The sequence below is a fragment of the Strongylocentrotus purpuratus genome, unplaced genomic scaffold (assembly GCF_000002235.5).
Source record: "Strongylocentrotus purpuratus isolate Spur 01 unplaced genomic scaffold, Spur_5.0 spur5_contig_840, whole genome shotgun sequence".
Taxonomy (NCBI): domain Eukaryota; kingdom Metazoa; phylum Echinodermata; class Echinoidea; order Camarodonta; family Strongylocentrotidae; genus Strongylocentrotus; species Strongylocentrotus purpuratus.
In genome coordinates this window covers 603,567-630,785 of record NW_022145547.1, presented here as the reverse complement: position 1 = coordinate 630,785, position 27,219 = coordinate 603,567, and the positions used below count along the sequence as shown (strand labels likewise).

Sequence of the window (27,219 nt, the reverse complement as noted above, 5' to 3'; positions counted from 1 at the left end):
ATATTTATACTCTCGGTGTGTGTTTAGATTGACAATAGCATAGCAATAATATCACTAGGTCAGTCAGGGAGGTTCTGTCGGGAGGCCACACAGCTACTGTGCATACTCCAATTTCTTTACTCTCTTATATTTCTCTCACTTCTTTGCTCACACGATATAAACTTGTGAAACCACGCACCCATGATATTCAATATTGATACCATTTTTTTTTTTTTATCCTTTGAGGTCATTTGAGCTCTTAATCATTTACAGTGCAGTATTTCAGTGTTTTGAATTTGATTATTCATTCATAACACTTAGGTTTTTAATAGTGCTGTAAATGTAATTTTTAACTATTTTTTGCACCAACCAAATTTCTGACATCTTTATTCCAACGTAGAACAAACCTTTGATACCTCTATAGGAACATGATAATTCACAAAGTACATAATCACTATAATACACCAATTCCCCATGGACATTATAATTTACCATTGGGACCCATTAGATTAGGATGCAGGTATACTAGTAATGGAGGGAACAAACGTGTTTGAAATTGCTCATATTTTGGGAGGCTTTACGGCTTATTACATACTGCCAATCATCATAATGAGATAAATTTCCTGTTATGTTTTAGAGAATGGGAATAAGAGATTGTACTGTTAAAGCTGCTAGTACTGATACTGTGGCAAATGTTTAGTTTTTTTGCACAGATAATTCAAATATTAATGAAAATGACTTCAAATGCTTAACAAAAAATAACAACAACAAGGATCTCAATAAAGTTCTAAATTTTGGGGTGTAACTAGAAAATGGATGTTTACATACAAGCTATTTTTGTAGTTAGTGCTTGTTTATTACATGAGGCAAAGCAGTGATACAAACTATTCTCAAAGGGCTTTATGTTTCGGACTGTAACTAGACAATGGATGAACATATAAGTTACTGTTTGTAAGTAGTGCCTGTTCATTACATAAGGCCAAGCAAACAGTGGCACCAATGATTCATCTCCCTTTGTGTTATCCATATCTACTAAAGAATAATTCTTAATCCAACATCAATTTCACAGTAGCAGAAGTTTATGCATCTGTCCTTTCTTGAGCTAAAGCGATCTTATGAGTAAGGAATGGACCCCAGATGGTTCATTTACCAAGAAGAAGAGAACTTTAATGACAAGGCCGCTTTGTCTTGAGTTTGTCTTGAGACAGCCTTGTTCCTTTAACCTTAAAGCAGTGAGTAAGAGGAAATGAGAGGGACATTCTCCAAAGTGTAAATTTCAACAAGTGATCTCCCTTTTGGTCCTGATGTAACCCTGTTTGTGGTCTCTAGATTCTCTCTTGAGGTATTAGTGTTTTGAGCACATTCAGCTTCCATGAGTCATCCTCTTCAAAGACATGTGGGTGATGACAAAGGGATAGATAGAGGGAATGAAAGAAAGAAAGAGATTTATATAAACAAACAGAAAGACAAAGAAAGAGGGGGCGGTAGGCTTAGAAATTGCAGGAAAAAATTAGTTGAATGATATTAAGAAGCTTTATAGGAGTGGAGGTTAGAAGGAGAGGTTAATGCCTATGGACATTCAGAAGAACAAAAATCATACTTGCTTCAGATTAAGAGCTCCATAGTATGTATATCAATTAGTCATTGTACTTCTTGATCAGTCTTCTGATGATTTTGATCCTGTCTTTATTTTGATAACTATTTAATCTTGTTATTCACAGGTGGAATATAAAACAGGAATAAAGTACATCAGCATTAGGCTACATGTATCCATGGCTGTCCATCTATCACCTTCTTCTTCTTCTTCACCACCCCCCCCCCCCCCCCCCCGCCCCACTCTCTTCCCCTCTCTCACTCTCTATCTCTCTCTCTTGTTCATTCATTCTATCTATCTCTCTTTTTAGTTGAGCATTACACCACATTTTGGGTGTAAACCTCCCATCACACTGACACGTTTGTTAATGTGCGGATGACACACTGATGTTGATTGCAAAGATTATTGGATGAGTTCGATCATTTTGGCTGAATCATTCCAATGTTGTGCTCCATTACCTGAGATGATTATGTGTTTGAAGCACATTCCTCTGGAGGGCACAGGGGACATGTGCCCCCTCCCCATCCTTCCCATGCAGCCCCCTGCCCCCCCCCCCCCCCCCCCCAGAAAAAAATGTTGTACCTTTTATACAAAGGATTGACATTTCACACTCTCTGATCATGATGAATTGAGATAGCCTTGAATTATGTGGAGAGCTAACTTAATGAAAGCATCAAATATCAAAAGGTTTAGCACATGATTTTGGATGAACCTTGTCTGTTGGGCTATTATTCACCTGTTCTGTTATATAGTAAAATCTCAATTGGAATGCTTGTGCATGTTCTTGTTATTCAGTACTTTTTGGTAAGTCCATCCTCTCAGACATTCTGTCTATAGCAAAGAGGCTTTTGACATTGATGAGTCACTAAGTAGTGTGTATTTACAATTCAAATTTCTGTTCTGGTGCTGCAAGTGATCATGCCTATCAGATGATGTATACTTGTAGGATGAACCAGTTTAATTTCTTATATACATACATTTTGAATACAAAATTGTGCTTATATACTTTAGACAAAATTTGGGTAGAGGCTAAGCTTGCCTAGCATTGCAACTGCTAGCATGTGTAAGGTGAATTCCATCCATGGCGATACTATCATACAAAATATAGATAAATAGTTTTAACTCTGTGATGATGTATGTATATCAAATATCCTCCTCTGATATATTTACGTTTTGAATCATGATACCGAAACTGAACAGTCCTTGAATGTCTGAAAGCATAACTGTTCATGTTTTAAAATCGTGATTCTGATAACATGAACATGCTTATGAAGGTAACCCAGCAGACTGATGCACAGAAAAGCCACCCTTGGTGTGTTCACATCATGACATTGACCACAAATGAACATGCCCTTTATGATTTGTCTACACTGATACGAGGGAAGCCCTAGAAGAATGAGTCACCTGCTATTCATCCAAGAAAGGATCTTAGCAATGTGATCACTTGTGAGGTTGTTGACAGGTATGGTTCAAAAGAATTCAAACTACAGTAATGGCAGGGAGTGGTAACATTAAAGAAAGTTGCCCATATTTTGTGGTTTGGCTTCAATACAGTCTTCAAACAATGCATGAGTAGAAAGAACAAACATTTCCATTCGCTGTGTTCATTTCTTAAAGAATATTCATTGTTATGTTTTCTACTTTTTGGAGGGTGTTGCCATATTGCATGAACAAAAAATGGCATCTCAAAACTAAAACCAAGTGCTAGAGAAGGTGCATCATCTATTAATCTTTTCCCATCCTTGCACATTTTGTTTGAAACCAGGAACTTGTTTCACAAAGCTTTTTTTCAATGTTAAATGACAAAAATCAATGACAAATTTGCTGATAACCAATCAGAAGCAAGGATTTCAGTAGCTTATAACAAAGACTGTCATTTGTCACTGATGACAAGTTTTGTGAAACGGGTCCCAGGGTAAAGTAGAGCCTGCTCTCAACCTGTTTCTGCGTATACATTTCTATTGTGTCCATTCTTATAGATTTATAGGAAAGTCCACCATAATTGCCTCTTGCTCTAGTTTCAATGCCTCTGGGTCCCCAATTTCCGTCTGGAAGTGAAACACATTGTCTGGAGAAAATTGGAAACGGATTCCTAACAAGGTGAAGATGATGTATCCTCACCTGGATTTAGCAGAAAACCTTGATTCTTTCCTCTGTTTTAGAGGAGATAGTATATTACTCATGATTTAGCAAAGGTTTTTGTCCCAAAGATGGAAGCATTGATTCCTAAACAAAATTCTCTTCTTTCAACTATTTCCCAGAATTTGAGAATATGAGAAAATGTTATATCTGATATTTTGGGTCACTGAAATATTTTTTTACAAAACAAATGTAATTATTAAAAAAAGAAAAAAGAAATACTTGCAATAAAGTTTGCGTGCAGGGAAACGTGATTTTTAGCAGTTTGGTTACAAATTTGTATTGATTTCTTTGTGCCCGGCAGGAAAACTTCATTAAGGAAAACAACCAGAAAGTTGTCATTCTTTTTTAGCTGCGAGCGTGCTTGTGGTATTTCTCTTCCAAGTTTTGAGCCTAAATCCAGATGACCGCCGCCTCAGAGAATTTGTCCGCAGAGCATTCGTCCATTTCCTGTTGGTAACACGAAACCTGAAAGCGGAGAAAACAATCAAATCAGATTGTTAGTTTGCAAGTGAGAAGTCTTCACAAATCTTCAGACTATTCAGAGAAAAACTTCATGAAAGTGTGTGGAACATGCCATGGGGACATGCCTATCAAATGATTATCTCCGTACAAAAGATCCTTTTCAAGAAGCTCTTAAATTGCCCACTTTGAGCAAGAAGGGCTTTAGTCTCATTTTACATCTATACATAATGCCATTCTGCCCCTCGGCAGATGAAAATGCAGTAGGTATCTCAAGTTCTATCTTGCGGAGAGATGTCAAGAGACATTATACCCGTTCTTTAATTGTTGTCATGCTTACATCATACGTAGGAGAATGGCAATGTATAATCTTCTAGCAGTCCTTGAGAGACCTTGTCTTATAGCAAACTAATCCGCCAGAAATGTCATGGGATTAAGAACTCTTCATGTAGAATATGTCTAATTATGTCTCACTGCTGGTGTACTTGGAATACGTTCATCTCTCTATAGGTCTTATGATGAATACAATGCTGGAGGGTTAGTACTAAAGCCTTGCTATCAGGCTCATGAGACAATCTAAAGCTTTGTGGCATATCCTTCCTTTTTTCTGTAAACCTATCCATTTTCTTCTTAAAAGTAGTTTGATACTCTGGTTTTTTATTAGTTCATTTCTTTTTTCGGGTATTACATCATACACCAGATATGAGTATTCATAAGAATTGATTTTTTGTTTTGTTTTGGTAGTATGTTTATGGGGTTGGGGGAGGAGGGGGGGGGGCGGCAGTACTGTGCCCTCACCTGGTTCTAAACATTGTGGTATTCTCAAAGGCATTTGAATGTACTATAAGGCTGACTTTCGGAACACATTTGCAATAACCTAGCCATTAAAGTAGGTCACATGTACCTAGAGAACAACCTTCAGATAACATCAGCTACGATGCATTGGAGTTTGAAATTGACCCTGCTCTCAGACTACCCCCATTTAGACTTCCCCCCATTCATCGTATAGCTGTACAAGTCTTTGTATACAGTTAAATAATTAAATTTTGCTAGTCTGAATGTCATATACAGAAATACCGTATAATGAAACGTTGTATAGTGAAACACCTGTTTGAGCATAGTTTCAAACGTCAACTCGATGAAGAATCAGGGTCCGCTCTATAGTCTGAACCTCATATTGTACAAAAATCGCATCACTCGGCAGGGCTTCTCGTAAGGATGCACAAATGATTGACCAGGGCCCCATTTTATGAAACTTGTCATCAGTGACAAATGACAGTTTTTGTCATAAGCTATTGAAATCCTTGCTTCTGATTGGTTAACAGCAAATTTGTCATTGATTTTTGTCATTTGTCATTGACAAAGGGCTTTGTGAAACGGGTCCAAGGTGTCACGTCAACTGGCCTCGTCAAAATGAGTTTCCTTATACAATGTTGTTTTCCAGTCTGTATGCTCCTTTTGCTATACGTTTCTTTAAACGAGCTTAGTATTAATTACCCATCTGAACAGGCTATGAGAGCTTGTTTACTAGCTCGTATTCATCTGTTTTTCTGCCATTGTGAAGTCACGTTGAAGGTATTGAGTTTTCATTAAAGGGGAACCAGAATCCAAATTGCTGGAGTAATTCATGTAATTCTACAGCACATGAGCATCGATGTACGTATACAAATACTAATGCATGGCTCGGTACGCCTAGAAATGCATGCATTATACAGTAAATAGGCATTAGGTACTCAACCAAGCTTTTTCTTGTAGAAAAATAAAACAATAGGAACGGGTTCTTGTATATCTGCCAAATGTTTGAAGGGATATGTTATGTAAGGTCTGCAAAGAGGGAGTGAAGTTAGAGGTGTTTTTTATTGGTTGAAAATCTAAATATATAAGACAATATATTACAAACTTGAGCTTTACGGGTACAATAATTTGTTAATGTCATTTTTATGAATTGAGATTTCCATTGGTATTTTCTTCTGTAGTTATTAAAGACACTACTGCTGCCTCTCCTCAAACTACTTCTCTTCCTCGTAATCATGATGCCACTGCTATGACTGCGGACACAACTATTACTTCTACAACTACTACAACTACTTCTACTACTCCTGCTAGCTACTTTTACTTCAACTACTACTATTTATACTACTGCTCCCTAATATTTCTATTAATACTTCTAATAATAATAATACTACAACTAATAATTCTATTACTACTGCTACTATTTGTACTACTACTGCTACTATTTGTACTACTACTGCTACTACTTCTACTACTACTGCTGCTGCTACTTCTATTTGTACTCCTCCTCCTCCTCCTCCTCCTCTTCCTCCTCCCCTCTTTCTACTAATACTAGTTTTGTTTTACGCTCTGGCGCTATTGGTACCATGAAGATGGCCTTAGTGCTCAAGGGAATGTACGAAGACCTTCACCGCCTACCAAGTGACTTCGTTAAATATTCCATCTGAATTACTTGAGGCGGGGTGGTTAGAATTTCAGATGCTTGTTGCATGTGCATGGGGCATGTCTCCGCAAAGTGACTGCTCAATTTATCGTGACCTATCTTAAGTTTTACGGAGCATCCAAGGTAGAGCTTGGGATGGTGAGAAACTTGCAAGATGAAGAATAGATGAGAGATAGCAAAATCAGACACAATATATGTTTCCCGTCAAAAATGCATATGTATGTCATGAAAAATAGGTCAATAAATTCATTAATCTGGAATTGTATCTTTTTCTTTCACTTTTACTTTTTATGAACTCCATGGTAGTAGGCCCTTTCACACATAAGAAAAAGTGAGCTTCAAGCAAGTAATACGTATCTCACCCTTTTAGCCCCTGTTTATACATATGATACATAACCTGAATAATCTTCTATCATTTCTATTGACACTCATTGTACCACAGAGCAAATGGTAAATGATTAAGGTTATGCCCAAAATATTAAAAAACTAGCAAAGATCAAACAAATAACTGACAAAAACACCATTGTGCAATGTGATTCGTTTGATTCACACATAAAATAAAAGATTATGACACTTCAAAAATATATATTTTTGAAATCTCGCTTATTGTTCTCTGTGTGAACTGCCCCGGTGTGTCTTCTTGTTTACCATCTCTCCATCTTTCTGGCTGAAGCTGAAGCTGCATCAGATTGTGACCTCAAATCTAGCTAATCAAAATCCACTTGTCTGGAGCAGATCCTTCTTTCCTGCGCACCACTAATCAGTCCCCATCTACTCTGTCCAGTGTGATTAACATGCATGTATACTCTCTCTCTCTCTGCGTTGAACTGCCCCTTCTGATTTATATCCCTCTATGAATTCTCATTATCCATCCATTCCTATCTTTCTTATATCTCCTCTTTTCCTTCATTCCTTGTATGCCATTGTTCTTTCAAACATTTCTTCTGTTTTTATTTGTGTCCTTTTTCTACCAAACACATTTCAAGATGGAAATTTGTGGCTTATTTTGTGCATGTTGAACTTGATGTTTACATGCCAAGTGCTGCTACAGAATAGATTTCACGCTTTGTTGTAAGTTAGAGAGCTACCAAACTCGACTGTATTCATGCTTTTTGACTAAATTGCATTTGTAATATATATTAGGTCTTTAAGAGAGAAAAAAGGATACATGGTCTTGGTCAGCTAGTTTTGAAAGAAGTAATACTATTGAGAGGCGGTGTGCTGATTTAATAGGATGTTTTGTCTTTTTAAAGCTGCTCGTCTAGCTGATCTAGGTGATTTCTACCTGACCGGGACTGATTAGCGTTAGGAATTATTTTTCACATCTTACACTCTACTTTCTCTTTAAAAAACGCATTTGGCATCCCATCCGTCTCCCCTCTGTCTCCCCTCTCATCAATTTCCTTCATGTTTGCCTACCTTTGAGGCTGTTTACCTGATACATGAATGTCGGATAGTGTCCTCGATCCCCTCAATCCAATTTTGTTTGTCTGAAGATTTCTGTCTTGGCCTGTCATGTGGTCTCTTCTCCTTGCCTCTGGCTCCCTCTCTTCTCTCTCTCCCTCCCTCTCTGCTTTCTCTCTCTCCATCTCCCTCTCTCTCTCCCTCTCTTCTTTCTCTCCCTCCCTCTCTTCTTTCTCTCCCTCCCTCTCTTCTTTCTCTCCCTCCCTCTCTTCTTTCTCTCCCTCCCTCTCTTCTTTCCCTCCCTCCCTTCTTTCTCTCCCTCCCTCCCTCTGTCTCCTTCTCTTCCATTTCATTTTTCATCTCTTTCTCTCATCCCTATCTTTTCCCCTTCTCCCTCCTTCTTCCCTCCATCTTCCGTCCCTCTTTCCCACTCTCTCTTACTCATCTCTCTACCTCAATTGACTTCCTTCTCATTCCCTTCTGTAACACATTTAAGGTAAACGAAGTACCGTAATTTGTTTAAATAAAGACATTTGCTTTCATGTTGGGGAGGATGGCCAAGTTTTCAGTACATTCTATCTCATTTATAATCATGCAGGTAAAAATTATAGCGAGCAGTCCTTCAACTCTACAGCCAGCTAATTGTGCATGCGTATCTTTACCTCCAACTCTGTAAGGAGGGCATCTGCAATGCGTCATCCTTTACAAGCCGCAAATGTCAAGTTGCTATGACAACCGTACCTTTTTACTAGTCCCAATATTATTCTAAATTAATTAGTCTTGTCCGTAGCTGGAGGTGAATATTTTCTGTGAGAGGAGTCAGCGCTTGGTTGCCTAATTTGCCTGAGATCAAGGAACCACATTGTTGGAACAAATAAGGTGTTCATTTTCCTGGTTGTTTGTAGGGTTTGTAATGGGAAGACTTAACAGTTGTTATTAAATTTATGTTTGTTCTTTGAAACCTATTGCCTGTAGGATGTTGATAGTCCCTTTATAAAGCCTATGGGAAGTAGAGAATGCAGTATTCCAAAGGTTAAGATACCAGTCGAGCTAAGGAAGAATACAAAGGAGTGAAATCAGCAAACTACCTTCTGATAACGAGACTTTGTTACATAACAGTGTTCCTATTAAACGAGGTTTCTTTTTATGTCACACCTGCAAGTTGCTGATGAAGGCAGGGGCGTAGCAAGAAGAGTTGAAAATTCAACCTTCTCCTCCCCCCCCCCCTGAAAAATCATAGCATTGCCTTTGCTGTAAGGTATTGTAAAGATCACTATTGTGGTGAAGCAGACAGTAAATTGGCAACACAGCCCCTAGCAGCTCTCATCCTTTTCTTGATTTATGGGGTTCCGGCTGCTAGTTTTCATCTCTCGTTTATCTTTACTCTAATATTCGTGGGTCTGACTGATGACAGGTTGAGCCGTGGGGCAGAGTTCTTTATTATTTCATCCAGTTTTTGCCCTCTCTGAAGTCTACCAGCCCCCAACCATACACCTCATCTTTCGTCATAGTCCCACTTGAGTGTCTGGGTGTGGGAGGGCTGGAGTAGGTTGTTTACCGTCCTTTCGGAATTAATCAAGGATGCCAAATAGGATCTATTTTCTAGCGGTTATCCATTGCTCTTACAACTAAACAGAAACATATTTCTCTATCAGGGAAAGATTTTTTGTAAAGGATATCCAAATTATGTATTTTGGATTGTACTGTCTGTGTTTTTCCATAATTAACAGAGGTAAACTGATGGGATAGAGTGAATTGCAAAAAAAAAATTAAAAAATTGTCAAGTAGACAGTACTGTATCATTTTTCCATAAAAATCCATAAAATTGCAGAATTTTGGGCTGTTATTTGGTTGAAATTGATTGCCAGACTCTTTCAGAAGTTGCTTGTTCTGAGAGAATGTGTCATTATCTTAATGTTCTGAGTGGAATTATCCATACATGTAGCATGATCTAAACATGGTGTAGATTGAGGGATAGAGACAGAGGGAAGGGATAGAGACAGAGGGAAGGGATAGAGAGAGAGGGGAGGGGGAGAGGGGGAGGGAAGTGAGAGAGAAAGAGACAGAAATATGAAAAAAGGGGAAGAAATGTGCTTGGAAAAAATATATTGCCCTTGAAGAGCTATTCAAATAAAGGAAACTAAATATGAAAATACATCTTGAACAGAACAGTTTTCATCTAAAAAAAATCTTTTAACCATTCATCATTTGGAATGTCTTTCAAATGGATTTTTGCAATAACATGTTCCCATCTAAAGTAGATAGCTCATTAAGCATTGTATTTCATATTCATTGCCAATTTTTACAGTTGAAAGGAACATGTGAATTTAGCACCCTTGACTGAAGAAAAAAAAGGATTTACATTGGTGTATACATCATCGTTAACACCTAAGACAAAACAAATAGATACGTACACGTAACATCAGGATTGCTTCATTTGATTGACATGTTCTGTAATTACCGTTGAACCTAACCACAATGATCATATTGTATCTTCTGTGCTGTACACAAACACATACTGTACACTTCACTGTGTTGTATGTGTGATAGAAGTCATTCCTGCACACGTGAAGAGAGAGAGGCTAGCTTAGGTTTCATGCCTTGCGTCTTTTGATCCATTGACGTAATACTGTGGTGAATATTTCACCCACTTCTAAAATCAACCTTTACGGAGGCGATACACTAGCTTTACTTCTCAAATACTCAAATACATTTAACTAGACTGTGTAATGGCATGGAGAATTGTTTACACAAACCAAAATGATTAAAATTCATGCCCTTTTCTTTGTGGTTTTGATAAATATCATTTAAAAAGCATATTTAGGACCATTCTTTGCATATTTTTTTTTTTAAAGGAAGTAATCATGTTTCTGGGAATGATACCCCTTCTAATAAGACTATTTTTCTCAAATAAAATACATTCGTTTTGTTCTTATCATATTAGTATTATATTTTCTATTGGTTCAATCTATTTTTTGTTTGTCTTTCAAGCAGTTATGGACGAACCAGGAAAGGAAAAAACAGTTCCCCGGTGATGAAACGTTCAAATTCTCCTGGTTCTCATGGCGATGGTATGTATCTACCTGGTATGTCACTCTGTTTGTAATATGTATTTGATATGAGGCATGAGAATTATAAACAAAAACATAACAACATCATTTATACTAACATACCAAAGGAAAACATTTTGTTTGAGAAAAAAATATATCAAAAGCAATAACAATATTTTAATAATTAAACAATGATTACTTTACAAAGATCTACATGGAGAATTGAAATAAAGTAATTTGACAATTGGATGGCATAATTGCAAATATTCCAAGTCATGATAATGCAAGAAAATCTGGGGGTTTTTTTTCTTGAAATATATACTTTAGCTGTCTCTATTTAGATCCGTCTTATATCTTACTAGATAATATGATTTTGCAACTGCTGAAATTTAATTGATTTTATGGCCTGTGGAGAATAAACAAAAGTAAAATAAAATGATTTGTGGAAATATCTGAATTTATCTTATGTTCATACATACATGTAGTTTATGATATAACAATCTTTTTATAACCCTGAGGGTGTGATTTGATAAATGATTCTTATGAGGTTGCTCGGCTTTTGATGCATTTTGTGATACCCTCCGGCTTTTTCTCACCCCAGAGATAAAACTGACTGAATGTATGACTAATAATCAATAAAAGCCGACACATGAAGGCATATAATCAATCACATGAATAAACTACCAACACGGAAGCCTTTATTGATCAATAATATCACTGGATATGATGACACATCTCCATTGAGAGGTAAAGATCATGAAACAGACGCCATGTGTGTTCTTACAGTCATTTAGGTGCTGGTCCCTGTTTCATAGAATGTGTTATCAATAACAAGTTACAATAACTGTTACAAGCTACTGAAATTGTGGCATTTGATTGGCTTAGAGCAAATTTGTGATAGAATTCAGCATTTGTTATTGATAATGAGTTTTATGAAACAGGGCCCATCTGCTGAGAGTGAGAGCTAAAATGGCATTCTAGTATCCTTTAATCCTTTACCCGCTTTGATAGACATATAGAACAAAAACAGTGGACTGTCAACTTTTGTCACATGTACAGTATACATGAACCATGATGTTCCAAATAATGCGGCAGTCCTGGGTGAACTTTGAGCTACCACTTTTTTGACTCTCAACAGACAAGAACTGTTTCTACAAAATAAATTAAGATGCAGACGTTGGACACAGTGTTGATTCTGGGTTATTATTAATTTTACCTGTAGGATTTGTTACTTTGTCATGGGATGAAAGTACTGACAAACGAGGGCAATTTACTAAAAAAAAGCGTTAAATGATTTATGTGATTATTCATTCTGCATTGGCTGATGTTGATGTATTTGTGATGGACAAAAGATAATATCCTTTGAAGGTGAAAAAGTTAAGCTCAAGATGAATCTTCTCATGTTTAACTTGAATACTGAACCTGCATTAAATTAACCCAAGGTAGAGTCTACAGAAAATGTGTTATACCCTGATCAAATCATATGGAACGTACGTGTGAACATTCTTTCTTCTGTTCAGGGAGTCCTTTGGAGAGTCCTCGAGTGCCGATCCACCCTCATGCCCACTTTGCCTTTAACTCTGTACGTCAGGCTGACGGTAGAAGATGGTCTCTGGCATCCCTGCCATCATCGGGGTACGGGACGAACACACCCAGTTCAGCTGTATCGGTAAGTTATCACTTTCACATGTTATCCTTTTACAAAACATCTACCCACCCTCGTGCCCACTTTGCCTTTTAACTCTACATCAGGCAGAAGATGGTTTCCTTGCACATGTTATTGCTCCACCAACCCTCTCAACTTTTTAATCTAATTCATAGCTGTTTTCTTAGCTTAGTAATGACTGTCACCATTTAGATGCATGTAACATTTTGACAAACTTTTGTTCATGCATGGCTGATTGTCAACGAAACAGAGTTAAGTCTTTTGTCAAATCTGCTTCTTGCTACAGCAGGCACCCAGTGAAAACGAATTCGTTTGTTAAAATTATGAAAATGTAAGGGCTACTTTAAACAAACAGAACTTTGTTATTCCTCGCTCATTTTTCCTGATTGAGGTGTCATATGAAAGGGCAGAAACTCATCTTTCTAGAAATGTGAATTTTTCTTTGAAATTCAGAAACCGCCCGCCAAATGTCTTTTTGGTTTCCTTCCTTCAAATTGCGTGAAATATGCATCATCTGAGTAGCATCAACTGAAAGAGGAGACTCTAAGCTTTCCAAATATGTATCATTCATTAATTATGGTTGTGATTAAGTTATGATAAAACATCGATACTTCTCGGTTTCGTTTTTCTGGGACGCACTGTATATTGTCTTCTCCCGGTTAGGAGGTTGATTGCAACATCTATCCATTTCACTCTATCTTCTGCCATTCTGGTGCACTCTTGCAGTTTTAGTCCACTCCAGTTCTTGACATTCTTTTCCCAGTTGATTCTGGGTCTCCATCTTGGTCCAGTTCCTTCACTCTCCCCTCCAATACATCCTTTAAGAAGCTGTGGTGCCTTTTAAAAGTAATTTAAGAGTAATATAGAGTTAATTCAATGACCAATCTTTGTCTGTAATTCTTCTTTCAGTCGTCCTGTTCAAGTCAGGAGCGTCTTCATCAGCTACCCTACCAACCCACCCCTGAGGATCTTCAGCTCCTCTCACAGCATTTCAGTAGCAGTGAGAGTAATGTAGGAGGGGACCAGGAAGATGGCAGGAGATCTCCTTCATGTAGACCTCGATCTAGGAGTCTTAGGTAAGTCTGTGGGTTGTGAGTCAAACATCTCTGTGATTGTCTCTTCGTCTCCCTACAATACTTGTTCTTTGTCTTTATCTGCTGCTTCTACATATGTTACTGCTGCTTAAGTCTTCTTTTTCATTTTCTACTGCCATTATTTTTTTCAAATCTCTATACCCAATCTTCTTTAATATGTTCTCTTCCATATCTTTTCTGTTTTTACTTCCCTCTTTGATTATCTACTATCCTTCCTACATCTTCAGCATCATAAGAGGGAGGGGGGAGAGGGAGAGAGAGAGAGAGAACAAAAATACTCTATAAGAGGGATGTACATGTACTCCAATGGAAGAAGAAGAAGGAGGAAGATGAGAGAAAGAGGGAGGGGAGGAGAGACAGAGACAGAGACAGACAGAAAGAGAGATGGTTCTTGTGATTTATTCCTGACCATGAATACAAACATACAGAGTAAAGTTCCTGTTACACAGTGGCCAAATCAAACTTCCCCCTCTCTCGTTACTGGGACACTTCCGTATACAGCTCGACCATCATGTACCCTATTCCCTATGCTATCCCCAACCCAGCCCTCTCTCTCTCTCTCTCTCTCTCTCTCTCTCTACCTCGTGTTTGTATTGACTCTGAATTCTTACCTGCAGTGAGACGTGCTTGCAATCCAGTCTCCGAGCACGTTAAAAGATGCCTGCCTCCAGGCTAGCATTGAAACACATGTTAAATGTATGCTAACATAATCCATCAGCTGAGAGCCAGAAGGGTGTTTGGTTGTATCCATTAATATCAAGTTAATGCCCTTCTGGCCTTCCAGACGATGATTTATGTTACAGATAAACATCTTCAAAATCATGCTTGATATCAAATCACCTGAAAACTCACATCTTTTTTGCTTCTAGTAAACTATAATTTTTATGTAGAATAAGATAATTATATAAATCATTAAATATAATAGTTCATCCTAAATTTGAATGACTTTTGCAAGCAGATTCTACCAAAAAAATGTTGGCATGAACAAAATGGACACTCAATATTAATGTGATTTTCTCTAGTAAAAATCAATGTAGCTTATAAGATGATGGTCCAGTGTTGGGCCTATCATCTGGTATGCTTCTTTCAAAATGAAAAGCAGTACTTCTGAAGATAGGCTCACATTTTACAACTCGATTCTTTCTCACCCTACCAAAGCTTTACAGTCAACTATGTAGTAAACTGTATGATGTGTTTGTACCAATTAAGAATTCTATCCTTTCAGTGTTCACATACAATCTCCAATGTTCATTTTGAATTCTTTTTCTTACCCCTTCCTACCTAATTGTATTTCATTCTTTATTCCCACCTTCTCATTGTTTGCTTGTCTGACAATCTTTTTGCTAATGGCAGCCTCTCTTGGCTATCCCTGCCCGATCGACCGATCATCTCGTTCACATCCCAGTTTGCGTAAGCCTCGATATCATATAAGAATCACCTCTCCTTTTGATATTTACTCTGCCTTCCATATAGCAAGCTGGTCTACCTACCTACCTCCCTCTTCCTTTGTTCTTGGATGATTCCTTGCGATGTGTCTTATACGATATGTCTTTTTTCCCCATTATCTGCACTAAAAAATAAATAAAATAAAATAAATATCTTGATATGATAATTTAATAATGCTCTTGATACCAGAAAAAAAATATAAGTTAGTGAAAAATAAATGGAGAAATGTCAGATATCGTATAGGACATGTTGCATTGAATCCCTTTGATCAGAACTTCAGCAGTTTTCTCCCATTTTTGTAAGGTTTATATCGAATGCATGTTGGTACTGTCAGTATTATACTAACTCCACCAAGGTCTACTGTTTCTTTGGAAATGTTATTGAAGATGTTTGTAAAAGTTACGTTTGAATTTGTTTTTAGATAGGGTTATTATTTGGTGTCCATATGAGATAAGACATGATTTTATACTGTAATACTATAAAATTTTGAGTACATGAAACTTTTTCAAATTTTTGTTTTGTTGGGTTAGATTCGCAAAAGTTTGATTATAAATGGATTCTGGTTTTACAGTAGCTTGGTATCTTAAAGCTACATAATCACAGATGTTTTCCTTTATACAAAACATTGTGTGGTGAAAGCATTGGAGAAAAATAAAACATGATTTTTTTTTATTAGACAGGAAAAACTTCCTTTCCGATTTCCTCACAAATTGTTTTAACTCACTCAGGAATCAGTCTGCATAATCTATAAAATTATTCTTATTGATGAAATATGGCTATATTATCAGACCATATGTTGAAAGCCAATATGGTACTAAGTATTTGTTAGATGATTTAATGCAACACTGGCTTTAAGCAGATGTAACTATTTGATTTGTCTTTAAAGATAAACTCCAGTACTGGTAAAAAAAAAAATTAATTCTCACAGAATCAAACGAAACTTACACTGAATGTTCAAGATTACAAATAAATGACATGTGCCAAACAATTTTGGAAGAAAATGTATACTGGCTGAGTAATGAGCATAGAAAGACAAGGAAATCAAGGTAGTACTAGCCCCGACACCATGTGTGTTGTCCCATATATAGCTTTCTATGTGAGTGCTTGTTACTTTACCAAGACTCGGTCAAATTTATTATGATTTTGATGACTCCAGAACCTTGCAGTGCACACCAATACTTACATGCTACATGATCAACTATTTCTGATCCTTTCACACCTTTTCTTTCACAATGCAATCGCATTACCAGTACTAAAGTTAATTCTTTAATATACTACTTTGATTACCTTAATTGTATATCAATATCAAAAAATATTGTGAAATATTCCATTTTAGCACCTGAGGTTGTAAGCTGTTTAAACTAACATTTTTAGATTGGAGACGTAATATTCATGCATGACCATTAGTATTTTGGGAAGGTACAGATATTTTTTTTTTTAATTTAGCCAATGGGAAACATGGGTCTTTGAGTTATCTTCCATCATGCTTTGTGAGGTGGGAGGCGTAATATATTTTCAATTACAAATCTGCACTACCCATATCATAACGGTAATATGCAGAATATTGAACACAAAATTAAATCATCAATTTTACTTTGCTTATGTTGAGATGCATAGTAAATTCAAATCGAAATGTTATTTCATTGTGCTGGTATAATTTGGTTCAGGAATAAATGATGAAATTCAGAGAATTTCTGAAGTATCTTCTACTTTTTCAGTGTCATTTCTTTCACTTTTAGATCATCGGCTCAATGTTTATAACAAGGAAATGATATGTGTTATGTAGGGTTTCTATTAGATGGAACGGATTAGTAACAATGCAGTTTTTTAATGAGTTTCAAACGTGAATTTCATGATCATCTAATGCAACTTCAAAAGATTATGACCTATGAGTTACTTTTGCTTTTAGTATAAGGTGGTAATTTGTGAAAACGCGTTTTGGTAATATCTGAACTTGATTTTGATGGGATTGGTAGAGAGTTAAGAATTATTAAAGAATTGAGCCAAGAAATAGATTTTTTTTATTTGGTAAATCATCCCTTTGTTTTTGCATGTACAATATTTATAGGATATACATTGTCTAAAATATCATTATTTTCTCTCTTGAATGAGGAATACAATATTACATGTACCTGTACATGTACGTGTTCAGAAAAGTTATAGAATCAAATATCCAAGTCGACTTACGAAGATGAATAGCTTTGTGACATGAGAACTGATAATAAAGTTATAGAGCCAATTCTTTTCAAGTTAATTGTTTTAATGTATATAGAAATCATGTGATTAGCAACTCCATTGTTTGTGCACATTTAGTACGTTTGATTGATACACCAGATATAAAGTAATATATTAAACAGGTTACGCTTACATGTGTTTAGGTTGTCTTGTATTTTCAAGATGTACACTTAACTACTAATGCAGTCACACATTTAAACTTTAAGTGCAGTACAGGAGATAAGTTTCTAATCAGGTATTAACTGAATAACACCAGTATTATGTGGTATGATACATCTAGTACAGATGTTTAGTTGTGTTTTCAAAAGTTATTTAGTACTTGCTTTCCATGATACAAGTAATTGTACTGTATATACCTTGTTGCTGTATATATCAGAATATTTATATTTATATTTTGTTCCCTCTTCCCATGTCAAGTTCAAAGGAAATAAGTTTTTTTTTTGTAATGTTTTTATGTTTTTTTTTATCTCAATGTGCCTGTTGTTATGTTTAACAAAATAATACAGTCATGTTAAAATTTCTTGCGATAGAGACTCCACCCCCCCCCCCAAAAAAAAAAAAATAATAATAATAAAATAAATAAAAATAAAAAATAAAAAATAAATAAATAAATAAATAAATAAAAAATAAAAAATAAAATAAATAAATAAATAAAAAAATAGATTAAAAAATCAGAAAAGAAATATGTTTAATGGGCATTATCTGTGTGCATTTAAGTTTCAGTCATATCGTTGCAGAGCTAACTCCAAGAGTAATTCCAAGCAAGACTTCCATTTACTGTTCATGATAACCTGTTGAATATATTTTTTGTACAAAATAAAGATAAAAGAGGACCCTTATAAATATGTGTAGCTGATTAACTGAGACAGTAGGTTACATTTCAATGAACTAATTTGTTTAAATAATATAGAAGAATGCACCTTTTTGTACACGAGAACTTAATATGTCATCATTTAGAATGTTGAAAAATTATGTGTAAATAGGTAACAATTTATGTTCATGATTATACACACAACTGCATACATACACTACGCAGTACAATGCATGGCTGAAAGTGGTGGATAGGATACTAAAGATATATATATATATTTTATATATATATATATATATATATATACACAAAACATCATACCAGTGCACTGCTAGCTCATAGCAATATATATATATATATGGATTACATCTTATCTTGAAACAAATCATGCTTTTAAAATGATATTTGCACTTTACAGGCCTGATAAAAACCCGATTTAAATCGGTTTCCCGATTTTTTTGATTTTTCCCGATTTTTTCCCGATTTTTTTTTTCTTCCCGATTTAAAAAAAAAAAAAAGTTTTTTTTTTTTTTTTTTTTTTTTTTTTTTTTTTTTTTTTTTACCAGATTTTTTTTTTTTTCTTCCCTTTTTTATCCTGATTTTCCTGATTCTTATTTTCTATATTCTTCCCTATTTTGCCCTATTTTTTTCTCCCAATTTTCTTACTCGAAAGGGGGGAATGTTGTTAGATGCCGTTTTTTTCCCCGCGAATCGCCTTTTTTTTTTTTTTACTCAAGGGGGGCGTGGTTGAGGGGAAAACAAAAAACCTATTTTTTTTTTAGTGCTCACTATCACCCCTGACTTTAAAGGACAAACCCCATCCTTATTTACAATTTTACATGCAATCTTTGTACTAGTGAAGATAATCAGAGTTTTTCCATTCATACATGAATGCATGAGACCAGGCCTCTCGCCAAGAACTTAAAAACGCGTGGCGCGACCCGAGGGAAAATTTGACCCCCCCCCCCCCCAAAAAAAAAGGTAAAAATTTGATTTTTTTTTTTTTTTTTTTTTTTTTTTAAATTTAAATTTAAATTTAAATTTATTTTTTACAAGTATTACAAGTAATTTGATGAAGATGAATTTTTAATACCATACCTGCCAACCCTTACGAATAATTCGGAATATTATGTTTTTGGGGGATTTCTAGGACCAGAAAATCCGGAATTTTCTGATTTTTCAACAACAAAAAAACAAAAACAAAAATTGATTTTTTTTTTTTTTTTTTTTTTTTTTTTTTTTTTTTTAAAGAACGCGTGGCGCTAGGTCGGGCCCATCAGGAACGCGTGGCGCACGCGCCACGCGTTATCTGTGTACGCGAGGGCCATGCGACAGTTATGATTTTACTTAACTCTGACTCAATACATTGTAACTGCAGATTTGTCATGACTTGCATTAATCATTTTTTTTTTAATTTTAGAGGTAATGGTTAAATTCTCCAGCTGCTTAACATGCACATGGTCAAATGAAAACATTGGCAAATTAACAAACCAAGCAATAAATGGTGAAATTTACCTGAACATGACATACTTTAATGAAGCTACAGTATCAATGGAACTGCTGTTCTCAATCCTAGACTGGCAACATTTATATTCAGATATTCTCATTCTCAAAACAGGGATGAATATAATGTACTTTTTTCTTTGCTGACTATTTGATGTTTACAAAGAATATGAATCACTCTTTCAAATATATCTGCACTAGTCTACAATTAACCTTATTCTTCCTATACGTTGATTATGATATTATTGTAGATGGAGCAATTGTAACTCTTGTTTGATAACAATGTGCAATATGGGAGTTTTTGAATAAAAAAAGTATAAAATTGACATTGTACAAATCAAGATATTGACTCATATGTTGAATTTGTTTTCCTTTGTTTCCATGGTACTGTAGTGGTGCAAGCAGTCCGTTGGTGGGTAGTACCGATCATGAGATGCTACACATGAACAGCCTCTACAAGGAGAGATTCCCCAAGGCTAAACAACAGATGGAAACCAAACTCACTGTAAGTATAGATCCAGCCTCTCCCCATCGTTTCTCTATTGTCTCTTTCAAAATTAGGGTCTTAAGACAACAGAGTTGTAAATTGTTACCACTTTTTAGGAAAATGGATGGGGAAGAGAATTTAAATTTAAAGGACAAATGACAAAAATCAGTGAAAAATCTGCTAATAACCAATCAGAAGCAAGGATTTCACTAGCTTATAACAAAAACTGTCATTTGTCACTGATGACAAGTTTTGTGAAATGCCCCCCAGAGTGTTGAATGATACAGGATACCCAAGGACTGACTATATGGAAGGTGGCATCCTATAGGTCATACACACTATTAATGCAAAGAGTTTATGGTTAGGGTTACATGTAGGTCTAGTGCTCAGGTGAGGGTTAGCCTAAGCCTTCTCTCATAACCCTAAACAATGCATTATATAAATGAGTATGTTAGCATAGGACCATAAGGTTGCAACCATCTACCAAGAATGAAGATTTATCTAAATGCAAATATTATCGTATTTCATCTCTTATTCCAGGACTTTATCAACAAGTATTCAATGGATATGAGCCAGGAAGGGCACGATGCAATCTATGCTTTCCTGGTCCATCAGACGGTAGAACTAGCCCGGGACTGCTTAGAGAAATCACAAGAGGACCAGGTCTCCCATATCTACTTCACCGAGGTCTCCCACAAGGTCCAAATGCTGGCAGAAGATGTAAGTCATTCAACTTTTACAGTCAAATCTGTATTCGGGACCCATTTCACAAAGCCTTTTTTCAATGACAAAAATCAGTGACAAATTTGCTGATAACCAATCAGAAGCAAAGATTTCACTAGCTTATAACAAAAACTGTAATTTGTCACTTATTATAAGTTTTGTGAAACGGGGCCCTAGTCAGGTGAATCAAGAAGAAATTTTAGTCTTTGTAGACAGGTAGTTATTACGTACAGGTTATACTGAATACAATGAGAAACACTGAGGGGGGGGGGGGATTATCTTCACAAATGCATTTTCAGGCAGAAGGACAAGAACATGAATGTTGGTCAATTTTATTTTTCAGTTTTTGAGTTGTGTGATGAAAGGATAAAAAGATATTGTTTATAAATAATAAAGAGCATGAATTACCTATTACCTTTAACAATGCAGACAATGTACAGACTGAAATATTTTGTATGGAAGTAGTCTTAGAAAAGTCCAAACTTTTCCAAATATGTCCCCCATCCCCCTTCCCCCATTTAATAAAAAAATAAAAACATCTGCTGTACTTGCCTCTGTCTGCACCTTTTTGCCCTGGCCCCTTTTTTGTACTATGAACTAAAGATGACGAGAGAGGTTGAAGAGGAAATAAATATTAGAAATAAAGGAGGAAAACTAATGGTGGGAGAAGAGGAGAGAAAACTTGAGGCAAACAAATGCAACATAACAGAAGTAATGAGTATTAAGAAAGGAGACAGATGTATTATTACAAAGAATGAGACATAAATATTACACAATATGAATCAGCGTTTTCCTTTAAAACAAGCAAATAAAACTCCATGAATCATGGCAAGGGCAAATATAGAGACAACTGATCATCTCAAGATGTTCCTGTCCGAAATGAAGAAAATGAGAGTTGATTGTTTTCTTCCATACAAACCACTTCTAAAGGCTCCCACGTCACTCCTTAGAGTCATAGGTTAACCTGGCATCGAAAACCTGTCAAATAGGGATTCTTAGCTTACGCCAAAACTGTCAAGTATGAGTCTCCAGAGGGCAGTGCTTCTTTTTAAATCACCCACGTGGAATGTGATGTGAATTGTAAATCAATGTGGTTCCCTCGATTTATAATGTGGTGTACCAGATGCCAGCCTCTTCTTATTATTCAATGCTCTTTCAACTTGTTTTTCTCTCTTTTCCAAAGAAATCGCTCCTCAGTTTTACTCTGTGGATTTGGAACGATGACAGTATTACAGATCTTTTGAATACTCTTATGATTCTTTGCTTAAATTCTGAAAACAGTCAGAAAAGGTGCATAAAATGATACAACAAGAATGAAGAAAAGGGGAGGTACATAGTGAAGGCTCAATATGACTGAGTGTCATAACTTAGCATTTTGTAGATTGGATCAATAATTATGTATTGCAATTAATCTTAAAGTTATAATTGAAAATAACATACTGGGATGAAAGTTGATTATACATAATACCAGTTTGCTAATGTATTAAAGTGATATAAAGTTTTGAAACAAAATTGATTTAATACTCTGATAGATTTACTGAAATTTTCAGAAGCTTTATCTGGTATAGCAGCAGCCAATATTTGCAGGGTTAATTCTATTCATGAAGATAATTTCATACTTTCTGATAAAGTATTTAAATTTGTTTAATCTATAAAAATAGTTTCATACAAGTGAATTGAAAATTTACAAGTACAGGTTCATAGGGAAAACATCAGTACTAGGAGCAAAACGATGCATGCTATTAAATGCAAATGCATTCGAACATATGATGGAGATAGCTAGCATTCGGACGATGACTAATCATTAACTAGACCCTTCCGTTTTGTCTTTTTACCTTTGTGCTTTTATTGACAGGCTGAGAACCGATCTCAAGTCTCTGCCAAGTCATTTACGAGGGTAGTGAGAGACCTACTGATGATACTAGCCAGGCCAGCTAGACTTCTTGAATGCCTGGTGAGTACACATTAATCATCATACAAAACCCATAGGACAGACACGCTTGCACCGTAGTCATCACTTTTATGTCCCCCCTTAAAATTTGTAGCTTAGGGGTGAAGTGTATCAGGAAATGTTTTCATGCCATTTCAGTCTGTAAAGGAGAATTTGTTGATTATTATATAACCCTCAATAAATCAAGTCATTTTTGTATGTAAGATGATAGTCAATAAGTCAATAAGGTTAAAGGCATCAATCTTTAATGTAGCAAAATGGGTTGCCTTCTCTTTAAAAAAAAAATTCTTTTAATTGCTTCTGGTAGTGTAATACAGTAAAAAAAAAAAAACCTGTCTATAGCGACCGCCCAAAGGAAAGACAAAAAGTGGTCTTTGTAGCCAGGTTTCTTTAGTACATGTTTCAATGAGAAACCATTTTCAAGGGAAACAAAGAATTGGTCTTTGTAGACAGGTAGTCACTAAAGCAGGTTTGACTGTACCAAGTATATCCGTGAATATTCGAAATGTAAATGTCCCTTTCTATTTGAATAGGAATTCGACCCTGAGGAGTTTTTCCAGCTGTTGGAATCTTTTGAGGACCAGGCCAAAGTTGGATCCACTATTTCAGAAGACTTACCAAAGTACATCATCCACCAGCTAGGACTAACCAAAGATCCCTTGGGTAAGAGACATTGTCATCTCGTCCGTTCCCCTCTGACTCTCTAGATGGATTTATAAATATACTGTAAAGCATTTGGAAAGCATCTCTCTTTCTTGGATTTTTTGAGGCATGCTCCTGAACCAATAGCTACATCAACAATTTCTTACTCGAGTTGAATTCCAAACTTTAAAACTGGATCTAAACTTGGGTCTACGACTTTAATGTAGTCGTAGCTATGATTTTAACCAAGCCGTAGACCTTAACTCCGTTCTTAACCCTGACCCCATGTCTGTGACAAAATAAAAGCCTGAAGCAAATGTTTTGTGAGTGAATGCTGCATACACCTTCCTAAAGGAAGCTACTTTTTTCTTTCATTTCCATTGCTCAGCTAATAGCCCCCTCCCCCCCCCCCCCCCCCCCTCCTCCCCTGATATTGAAATTGAAGTAGTATTCTGTTCTATATCTGTACATTGTTGGAGTGATATTCGTAGTGTTCACATCGTTGGTGTGTATGCATGTCATTGTTTCTGGTGTAATATATATTAAGAGTATCATATTTATGTTCAAATATATATTTATTTATTTTTCTTTTCATTCTTTACACTGAGTAGTATATTTTTGTGTAAATGTATATATGTATCTGTAGTTTTTCTTCAAACACAAAGATAATTTCTTCAACAAATTATATAGTGTTAGTGTGCTTATTGACAATGTGTGAAAGCTTTTAACATCCACATTTTTCAACTTAACAAGAATTGCAAAGTATAGAGCAATATGTTTGTTGTGAATTTTCGTTACTGTTATTTCTTGATATGCACTGCAAAGTATTCAACCTTGTTGAAAGTTCACTATTGTACTGTATGAAGTGAAAGTGTAGATTGTTTGTAAGTGGTTAATTTCTATATTTTCTTTTTCTTTTCTTCCAATTTACACCCTTCTCCCCTGCTTTTCTTGTTTTCTATTTTAACACCACATCAAATAACTGTTTCATCTCTTTCCTCATATTAATCCTAATGCTGACTAAACATTACTATTTTTCTGCTTGAATCTGTTTGATTCTATTTCGTATTGGTATTTTTTTTCCTTTTTTTTCTGTTGTCAACAACATCAACATCATCACCATCAATATTATTGTCAATGTCATCATCGTCATCATCGTCATCATCATCATCACTATCATCATCACCATTATCATCACCATCAATTTTATTGGCAACATGGTCATCATCATCATCATCACCACCATCACTATCATAATTGTCATCATTCCTGTCTTGGTTATCTTTACTTTTTTCTGCTTATCTATGTATTTATCTCTCCATCATCCCTCTATCTTCCAAACCTCACCAACATATCATCCTCCATCACATTTGTCTGCTTGCATTCATCCATCAAAAACAATTCTTCTCTTCTCTTTCCTTCTTCCTGCATCACTTGCATGCTCACATCTGCCTCTCTTAATCTCTTCTCTTCTCACCTATCACCAATCGATGTTCAACGTCACCTGACAACCACCTCTGTGGTCTGCCGATCCATTCCTGTGCTGTCTCCATACTCTGGACCTGATGCTATCCCGTTACCATGGAAATCAACATCTTATTGGCTATGGCATTCCTCCCTTGTGTGACCTCCCATGTGCTCCGATATCCTCAACACACCAACCTTCAACTGTCATTTGTGGGCATCCGATGAAAACTCATGGTCCATACTACTTCTTCACGCTATTTTACAAACTAAAAATGGGTTTGGTTCCATTTATCCTTTTAACCTTGTGTGCAACTCCTTGTTGAAATAAAAAAAATTGGTGTTTCATAATGGCATGCTTGTGATGTTTGCTGTGAAAATTTACAATGATTTTTTTGTATAATTCCTTCAAACCAAAATTCCTTTTTTCATTTCATTGGTGTTAACTTTAACTCAATGGCATATCCATATGTTTCTTATTTACACATTTTTCAAAATTTATCAATTTGAATGCAATATATAATGGGAATGTCGTGATTCATTCCATGTATGTCTTCATGATTTTGAAACATTCAAATGCACATTGAAATCATGTTGATGACCCACATGGTCCACCCTTTGCTCTTCCTGTCATGTTATGTGATGGGTTTCTACTCACTCGCCTATGGTTGACCTCATATAGCATATTTTGATCACTTTCCAGACGTGGGCGACCTGTGTGGGGATTCCCCCTCACCGCCACGCCAGGATTCAGGAGAGGATGAAAGGTAAGGAGCATGGTAACGGTGGGGTTGGTGTTAATGTTTGTCATCATAGGCGGTTGAGATATAGTTGCATCAACAGAAGTTGCTTCTGATTGGCTAGTCATTTCATGGTGTGTCAACCACAAATGTGGGCATTGGATGAGAGGGTTGAAGATCTTATGTTACAGCTTGCATTCAAACTGGTCATGTTGGAGGAATATGTTAGCATGGGCAGAAAACTGTAGAGAGAGAGAGAAGAGATTGAGGCAGAGAGCAAGAAAAAAAAGAGAGATTGAACAAAAAAGGGGGAATGGGAGATGGTGCATAGTTAGGAAAGGGGTTGTTACAGATAATTAACTTGTGATATGAAAATACTTGTATGTGAGGTAATAATAATAATGTCAACTTATAAAGCGCAAATATCCATTCTAAAAGACTGCTCAAGGGGCTCTGTACAATATCAAAATAATTATACAGTATTAAAACTAAGACATTAATAAATGGTGCTTAAGTTTCTTCTTAAATATTTCGATTAATGACGATTGTCTTATTTGTAATGGTAAAGTGTTCCATAATTGTGTTCTATAAAACTGTTCCATAAAAGTGTTCCATAAGGCAATGATGTGATATGAAAATATTTTCAAGTAATATATAGTTAGGAATTAAAATATAGAGGTAATACTGTCATTGTCATTTCATTTTTATTTATCAAGAGTAATGTTGATGGTAGAGACTGCTTTAAGGAACCAAGAGAAGAAGATTTTGAGAACATCAAGATCATCAGCAATGGAGCATATGGGTAAGTGTCTGATATAGCACAGAATACATCTAACTTTATTAATTATAAACAAACTGGATACAAGTCAAATCAATTTTTTGTTGTCTTCCTCCCAACTGGCACACTGCGCTATTTCAAAAGTGTAGCCCTGAATAACAAATTATAACCTTTCATACATTTGTTCACATTGTAAGTTATGGCGCTGGAGTCTAATCATGTTCATTTTATGCAGTACCTAAAAGAGAAGGTTGAGTTTTGGGGAGAGGTGAACAAATAATTTGTGAGCATTATCATTGTTAATATGCGAGTGTTGAAGAACATCAGAGATAAAAATATTCCCTGAAAAGCATGGCTCTTCAAATCCTTCATATTCTAATTATGACAAGTAACGGCTTACAAATGAGGCCCAATTTTTATGCCACATGTATGTGTAGTCCAATCTTCACATCTTCCTGTGTACAGAGCTCATTCGCTTACCAATACAGGGCCAACTTTGTTATAATTTTGATGACTCCAGAACCTTGCAGTACACACTAATACTTGCTACATGATCAACTTTTTCTGATCGATTCCATACCATTTCTTTCACAATG

At 35.8% G+C, this 27,219-nt stretch overlaps 1 protein-coding gene across 9 annotated transcripts in view; it reads left to right on the top strand.

Moving 5' to 3' along the window:
* LOC115918733 (microtubule-associated serine/threonine-protein kinase 1-like) overlaps nucleotides 1-27,219 on the top strand; it is a 66,173-nt gene that overhangs the window by 32,763 nt on the left and 6,191 nt on the right. For 2 of the 9 annotated variants that reach the window (XM_030988498.1, XM_030988482.1), the window contains exons 4-12: nucleotides 11,028-11,119; nucleotides 12,604-12,752; nucleotides 13,659-13,825; nucleotides 20,232-20,343; nucleotides 20,866-21,045; nucleotides 22,904-23,002; nucleotides 23,533-23,662; nucleotides 25,788-25,870; nucleotides 26,559-26,647. In XM_030988498.1, the coding sequence (XP_030844358.1) occupies nucleotides 11,028-11,119; nucleotides 12,604-12,752; nucleotides 13,659-13,825; nucleotides 20,232-20,343; nucleotides 20,866-21,045; nucleotides 22,904-23,002; nucleotides 23,533-23,662; nucleotides 25,788-25,870; nucleotides 26,559-26,647 (1,101 nt within the window). Of the gene's footprint in view, nucleotides 1-1,523; nucleotides 1,604-11,024; nucleotides 11,120-12,603; nucleotides 12,753-13,658; nucleotides 13,826-20,231; nucleotides 20,344-20,865; nucleotides 21,046-22,903; nucleotides 23,003-23,532; nucleotides 23,663-25,787; nucleotides 25,871-26,558; nucleotides 26,648-27,219 lie in introns of those variants that run through there. The other 7 variants (XM_030988491.1, XM_030988478.1, XM_030988524.1 and 4 more) reach the window with 6 other exon arrangements.